The sequence below is a fragment of the Gossypium arboreum genome, chromosome 12 (assembly GCF_025698485.1).
Source record: "Gossypium arboreum isolate Shixiya-1 chromosome 12, ASM2569848v2, whole genome shotgun sequence".
NCBI lineage: Eukaryota > Viridiplantae > Streptophyta > Magnoliopsida > Malvales > Malvaceae > Gossypium > Gossypium arboreum.
In genome coordinates, this window is record NC_069081.1 from 112120221 (window position 1) to 112128728 (window position 8508).

Genomic DNA, 8508 nt, shown 5'->3' on the forward strand with positions numbered 1-8508 from the left:
CATTGTTCCATTCAACCAAACAAAAGAATATCATTACAGTTCTATTCCATTACAACTCTATTCAATTACAGCCTTATTCCATTACAGTGAACCAAACGTACCCCAAGGATGTTTCACCGTATAGCATATCCCCAAGATTTAACAATCTATTCTGTTGTAAAACGGGAACAAGAATTAACAAAAGATCAAAATAGAAAATATTCAGCAATCTCAAAAGAATGGAGAGGACAAGTAAGAAGAGAAGAACGTCACTTTTAAGATGAGTTTAGAGTGAAAGTGAGCCTTGATAATTACAAGACTTTTAGTAGCTAAAAAAGGAAGAAAAAAGTAAAAGGAATTGAGTTAGCTAAAAATAGTTTAAAATGGATCAACAACTCTGACTAGATTAACATAGATACAATCGGGGAAAATATATTTAGCTTGGACTCTCTAAAATATTTAGTAAAAAAAGAAGTCTGGAAGCAAAAAGGTTAGGATATTGCGATATATTACACACAAGAGGAATCTATTGATTTATACTATACTGTTGTTTTGAGCCCAATGCAAAAGTTCATTCTCTCAACTTAATTTTTATTAAAATATATATAATGAATTATAAATAATAATAATAATAATAATTTCTTAAAGAAAGGTGGGTTTTGATTTTTTTTGACATCTCTCCATATATGTGGAAAGGTACCAACACAAAAATATTATTCAGCCAAGCACAGGCAAACATGAAACAAGCAGGAACAAAACAAGCAAACACACGCATGAACCGGATCCGAATTGAACTCTGAACTACCCCCATCCTTGTGCCACTCGAAAACAATCGAACATTAGGAGGCATAACATACAAAAAGTCATTCGAGTGGCAAATGTGCAGTTAGCAGATTACATGGAGACGACGCCTCTCTTCTCTATTTCATCGTTAGTAGGTATCCACTCTCCACATAGGTTTCCTTACGAAAATTTCAACTTTAAGACTAGCCCAGCCATCACTCCCAAGGCGATCCTTAGAACAACCACATCCACCAACCATATTGCGTTAGGCTATGGAGGAATAAAGCCACTTCAACACCTCAAGTATCTGTATATAGAATATTTACCAATGTTAAAAGAATACCTTACCTAAGGACATTCCTTCATTTTCATTAGAAGAAAGACATTCGTTCACAAAATCTTTAGATTAATTTTTCTAAAGTAATGTGTTTATTATGCATTACCATTGTTAACGAGGTCTTGAGTCAGTGGAATTCATGAAATTGAAGTTTGGAATCTTTGATGTCTCAAGTAGGAGTCCCAACATTTATATAAAATGTGTAGGGTCTCTTAGTTGGTTAATTAGTTAGTTATTCAATTTAGTTATTGCGTTAGTTAAATATAGGTGTTAATGGAAATGAAAGTTACGGATCTCAAAAAAATTAATTTTCATAAATGCTAAAATAAGTTAGTATCTGATGAATTGATAGTATATTTTTTATTCCATAAATAATCTTAAAATACTATAACCCTATAGAACATTTGTCAACTCTAACCCTACTTGTAAAATCTAAAACTCCATTGATAACATATCAAATATTATTCCATTAATAAAATCATATTAAATATTAATTAAATAAGAGATAATGTATAAATTCTCTTCTCGCAATTTATTATACAAATGAATTTCAAATTCACGCATTACACACTTATAATCAGGGGCGAAGCCAGAAAATTTTTTTAAGGGGGGCCGGATGAAATTTTAATTTTTTATAGTTTATATTGTTATAATTTGTAAAGGATTAAATTAAATTTTTATAATTTTAGGGGAGCCAAAGTATAATTTTACCTTTACTAATTTAAAATTTTTAAAAAGTTTTAAGGGCCTAAAATGAAATTTTCCATTTTAGGGGGGCAGGCCCATGCTAGCCCCTGGCTACGCCCCTGCTTATAATATGATTTTCATTTTCCTCCTTATAATGCAATAGTGTTGTCCAAACCTATCTTGGCCTACTGCAACATTGACTTGTTCAAGTTTAAATTAAATAATTTTAAAATATGTTCATTTAAATTTAATTATTAAAATATGTAAATATTAATATAAAATAATATATTTTAATATTGTGGTATTTTTAAATAGTATGGAATCTATATTTTTTTTAGAAAAATAAAGCCTTCGTTTTCCGGTCCATTTACTGTAACAGCTAAATTTTTCAGTGGTGTTGGAAATAATGATTCGAGATCACTAAATCCGACGAGTAAGTTTAAAAATTTTAACAAATAATAATTATAGGCCAAGCACGAACTTAAAAGAATTATTTTTAATTAGTGAATTTTGCGATTTTAAAAGAATTAATCAGGTAAATTTGGTTGAAAACGAGGTATCGAGACCTCAAATTTATAAACCGAGCCATAAATATTTTTATAAATATTGATGGAGTGTTATTAAGTTAGTATTAAAGTTTCGTTAGAAAATTTTAACGTTTGGTTAGTCAATTAATTAAAAAGGACTAAATTGAAAATAGTGCGAAATTTATTAAATTGTGATTAAATAGTTTAAGTGATTAAAAAGGAGGGATTTAAAAGGAAATTGGACCCAAATTGTATGGGCTGGACGGTTGGGCAAGAAAATCAGCAAAAAAGACAAGGAGAAACAAGGGCAAAATGGGAAATTTTACAAATTAAACATATAAAACAAGACAAATTTGAAAAATCTAGAGATATCATCATTTTTTTTCAGTAAAAACGCCATGGGAGGTCTGAAAGCTGCTGGTTTTTCATACTTTGACATATGTGAGTTCAATTCTTACCCTTTTCTTTGAGATTTTTATGTTTTTGTGACTTTTACAATTAGGTCCAAGTGTTTAATTCATTAGTTTTTGATTTTATGAACAAAATTAAAAGCTATCATTGACAAGTGTTAGCTGTTTATGATGAAATAAAATGAATTTGAAGCTTTGATTTTGTTGTTTGATGATTTTATCAAGTAATTTCAATAGATATTGATTTTAGGACCTAATTGTGAAAGAGTTGTGAATTAAGGTTTAGTGTTAAAATTCTGATTTTCAAAGATTTTGTAATAGTTTAGAATGATGGAATAAAATGTTAATTGAGAAAAATTAGCTTAATAGATGGGCTAATTGAGTAAGGACTGAATTGTATGACCTTTGAAATTTAGAGGAAAAATGGTAATAAACATCTTGAACTAAAACAATATTGGACAGCAGAAGTAGACTAACTTTGAAAAATCACCATAAATTTTATAAATCGAATTAGAAGATGAATAAAATATTAAATTAAAGCTTATTGAGTCTAGTTTTTCATAGAAGAAACGGTGTAAGCAATGGATTTGTAAATTATGAGATATAATGAATTTTGTGAGACAATGTTAGAATGAATTCGGGTTCCCCTGTTTTGAATTTGGAAAATCACCAAAAATTGGATAAAATTAATTAGAGTCTCAAATTTATATGCTTAGAATCCTTAATGAGTCTATTTTCAATAGAAATCAATGGGAACATTATCCCAGTTTTGTACTGTGATATAATTAATTTTTAGTGAAGAGAGGTCAGAATTGTTGGATAGTGAAATAGGGGAAACTTAAATGAATAAACTGTACTAATTGGCTAAACCAAAAATTCTTAAAATTTTATGGTGGAATGATATGTGAGTCTAGTTTTAGGAAAAATTTACGGATCTTAATTTTGAGCTCTGTAGCTCGAATTATAAATAATTGAGTGACTATGACTCGTGTGAACAGATTGATGTGAGCATTAATAAGTAAATTGTGAAATCGTACTTACAAGAATGTTATATACATTAAGGATGTGGAATGGAGAGGAGGAGGAGGAAAAATATATATATGAATATTCAGTTAGCATGGCTAATTTGCATGTTTTAAGCTCATGGACTAAATTGAATAAAAGTAAAATTTTAGGGGGCAATTTGTAAAAATGTCAAAAATGACCAAATTGAAGGGAATAAATTGTTTTATTATCTAAATTAATAAATTGAATGAAATTATCAATTTAAGATTGGGTGAAATTTAGGAAAATAGTAAATTACCAATATGCCCCTAAATCTTGGTATTTCTGCAATTTAGTCAGGTAGGTTCGGATATCCTGAATGAGCATGTAAATATGAAAATTTAAGTATTGTATCGTATTTATATGATATTTTGAATTGAATATATGAAAAGGATGTTACATGAAACATGAAAATGAATACTAAATAATATAAATTAATTGAAATTATTCTGAAAATTTCGGTAATGCCTCGTATCCTATCCCGGTCTCAGGTACGGGTATGGGGTATTACATTTACACACTTTCAAAGATAATACACTATTTAAAAGTTGAACCGGGAAATAAAGGAAGTAGGGAAATTGACCTAAATTCTTAAAATAAAAGATAGTGATAATTTTGGAGGAGGTAGGGAAATTTGCATGGTGAAATCTTAACCAATTTTTTAATAATTTATACTAAACATCTTATGAATAGAAAATATATAGTTTTCTTATTGGTAGGGGCTCAATGGAAACAAACTCCTATGTTTTAAATTGTGATTTAATACAAGTTCCATCATAAATTTATTTAAAAGATAATACACACTTTCAAAAAGATTAGAAAACCTTGTAATAGGAGAGTTGGTAATGCAACCTTTCTCAAAGATTATTACACCCTCGACCGCCCAAGTGGTCCGTGGTTACGTAACAACCCTCTTAATTTGGGGGCCCAGAGTCCAAACCCCCAACAAACAAAACAAAAGTGTAAGCTAAGGCTAAAAGGTTCAAGTTCCCTCCCCCTTGCGGCTTGGTTAGATAGATTCCAAGCTTGATCTTTTTCGCTTAGGAGAAGAACTATTGTACCAAGCTGACTCATCATCTTCCCGACCACGCTTGGGGGTGGTTCTGACAGGTTCAGGCTCATTGTTGCCAATCAATTGTGGGAAATTAAGCAAAGCCCGGTAACCACGCATTTTATATGCTGCTCGATCATATGCCAAAGCAGCCTCCATAGCTGTCTCGTAGGTGCCAAGCCAAACTCGTGCCCCATTCCTTGCCGGGTCTCGAATCTCCGCCGCGAATTTCCCCCACGGCCTTTTCCTAACCCCCCTGTAGTGTCTCCCTTTTTCCACTTTTTCATTCTCATAATTTCTAAACCATTTGTTTTCTTGTTTTTCCAAATAGAAACAATTTCGTGCAGCAGCAGCATCAATAGGTTGGGTTGTCAGCTCCGATGGGTTTGGTTCCATAAACGGCGTCATCATCATAATCTGGGGCTCGGATTTAACAGCAGTTGTCACCGTTGAATAATGGGGTGGAACTGGAGACCAACCATAGTTAAGAGCTTGGTTAAGGGAGTCGTAGATGATCATGTCTTGGGAGTCATCAACTTTCAAAGGCAAATCACCCCAGTGTTCGGTGAGGCAAGATTTAAGACAAGTAAAGGCACTCGAAATTGTTCCAGGATTTTCATGATTACAAGAAAAGATAAGCTCACACGTACTAAGCACCTTCATTGCTATACCAGCTTTTGATCAATATCAACATCAAAGCTATACAAAACCACCCCCCAAAAAATAAAATAAAAAACTCAGAAAAACATATACAACAGGGGTATATATATAGAAGGGTTAGAGGGAAAAAACGAGAGAAAGTGAAGAATTAAAATCTTCTAATTAATGAATATTAATGAAAAAAAGAGAGAAAGTGATGTTTAAAGTCAGAATCTTATCTCATCTTCTAATTAATGAAAGACGACACCGTCATTTGTAAAAACTTTATTCAATTTATATTTTAGAATGCATAGGGACTAGGGAGAGAATGATGTTTAAAAGTCACAATCTTATCTCATCTTCTAATTAATTAATGCCTAAATACGACACCATTAATTAAAGAATTTTATTTTATTTCACTTTATAAAATATTAAATCATAATGATACTTTTCTATTTTAAATCAATTAATAATTAAATTTAAATGTAATATTTTATTTTATACAATTAACCCACAAAAAGAATTGAAAATTAACACATCAAATATTTGACTCACCAAAATTTTTAAAAAGCATAATTTTATATAAAAATAAATGAATCTCTTTCACCCACTTTCTTTTAACACTCATCATCACTTTTTTCTCAAATTGATCTTACTTTTTAGATTTTTTCTAAAGAAAGGTGGTTGACCTTTTCATACTTTCAAGTTGCCTCCCTAATTTGGTAACAATTTTATGTTCTTGTCAATTTTTATTGATTAATCTCTAGAAATTTAGGATTGCGACTTTTCTTGTGGATCTTTATGCAATATTTATTTATTGAGTTGTTTTGGGATTTTGATTTTGTATGAGATTACTAACATCTTGATTGGGTAATTGTTCTTAGAGCTTAATTAATACAAATCCTTCAAGAAATTAGGATTGATTGTTTTTACATAATCCTAAGCTTCTTGAATATTAATTAGAGATGTAGCATTATTATATAGAAATTATTGTTGCTAGTGTGATTATTGTAAATTTTGTATTTAAAATTGACATATTACATTTTCATGACACTAAAAAACACTAATGTGATTTTTATTTTTGTGAAAGAAAAGTACTAGTTGTATGTTGGCTTCATGAAAACTTTTGTGTTTAAGGCTTAGATTTATTTGTTTTAAATGTTTAACAAGAATGGAAAAATATTTTAAAAGAAAGTCTATTAGTGGAGTAGAGGTAGAACAACAAGAAAAATGACTGAATAACTAAAGTGAGATACAAACCAATTCGAAAAGGATCAAAAGAGTCAATTTGAGTTTAGCCTTGAAAACCTTTCAGTAGACCCAGGATTAAGAACTAAGATTACATATTATCCTCCAAATGATAGAGATAATATAAAAAAAGGCATATTTTCAAAAAGAACCTTGTCAACCTCGCAATCACAACTTTCTCCGAAGAAAGTTGCGAGAGTAGAGCGGAGATCACCAACTTATTGGTATAAAGACTACGGAAATTGACTAGAATACAATATTAAAGAAGATGTTGTATCTTGTTTATGTTGCTATCTTTTTAGTTCTAATCAAAATAAGAAAGGTAGTAGCATGCTTGAGACTTATGGATTCAACAATTGGAATAAAAAAACAGATTAGGCATGCATGTTGTAGGTCCAAATGGTTTTCATAATGAAGCTCGTGCTATTTATCGAACAAGATTAATTGCTTATGTTGATTGTGCTTGGTTTCTTTTGAAACAATGTCTAACATTTTGGGGACATGATAAGTCCATTGATTCAATCAATCAATGTAACTTTCTTGAACTTCTTAAGTTAATTGATGATCATAATGATTTGGTGAAAAAAGTTACTTTAGAAAATGCTATAGAAAACAAATGTTTAACTTCTCCTGATATTTAAAAAGACATTGCACGAGCTGTTGTAATAGAGGCCACAAATACCATGATTGAAGATCTTCAAGATGACTTGTTTGCTTTGTTGGTAGATGAGTCACGTAATGTATCAAATAAAGAACAAATGAGAATTATGCCATGACATGTCAACAAGAAGGGACATGTTTTGGAAAGATTTTTGGGAATTGTCCATGTTGATGATACTACTGCATTCTCACTTAAAGCAACAATTGATGCTTTATTGGCTAAATTTGGATTAAGCACATCAAGAATTCATGGACAAGGTTATGAAGGTGCCAGCAACATGTAAGGAGAATTTTACGGTTTGAAAAGTTTAATTTTAAAAGACAATTTATCAACTTTTTACATTTAATGCTTCTCACATCAGCTTTAACTGGCATTGGTTTCAGTAACAAAAATCAACTACAGGATGCCACGACGTCATTTACTGTCTACTGACGTTGCAACGAGGAAAGATGTTCGTTAAGACAAGGACTCTGTTTTTGGTAAAAATGAACCATTTGATAACTATTTCATACTTTCCAACCCAAACCTACAAAATTTGTACCAAATACCAAATTCAGTTAGTCCAAAACATGCCTAAAACCATAACAATCAAGTTTAAACATTCAATTCAACTTCTTAACAAGATATTCAATTCACTTTCACCAATTAAACTTAAGCATTTCAATACCATTTGAGCATACCAACCAACTTCATTCAAATGCTTAACCTTACCTATACCAAATTTATCAAAATATACCATTTCACTTTTAATACACACATAATTTATTCATTTACACTTTTATGACATTAAGCATGAACCAAAATAATCATTTATCAACATATACCTTAAGCAAAATCACTACACATACTATACAAATTCATACATCAACTTTAAATAGTTACATAAATCACCTCTTCAAAACTTCAAACATTACCATTTTATGCATTAATCAAATCAATAGTCATGAACAACATTCAAAAACATCATAAGCCAAATTCATTTCCATGTTCAATTCATCAATACTTTTATACCTTAAGGTATGTACCAAGAAACCTATATACATGTCATAACCCTAAGTTCAAAATGATCAAACACCTACTGATTCAATGATAGGATAGTGTAAGCTTCAACGATCCGGCTTGACTCATTTCGTAAAATGACA

At 30.6% G+C, this 8508-nt stretch overlaps 1 protein-coding gene across 1 annotated transcript; it reads right to left on the minus strand.

Annotated features, from left to right (window-relative positions):
* Positions 1–4525: 4525 nt before the first annotated feature.
* On the minus strand, positions 4526–5720 carry LOC108478498 (ethylene-responsive transcription factor 2-like). Its single transcript, XM_017780957.2, has one exon. The coding sequence runs from the start codon at positions 5479–5481 to the stop codon at positions 4777–4779; it is 705 nt and encodes a 234-aa protein (XP_017636446.1). The 5' UTR covers positions 5482–5720; the 3' UTR covers positions 4526–4776.
* Positions 5721–8508: the final 2788 nt, after the last annotated feature.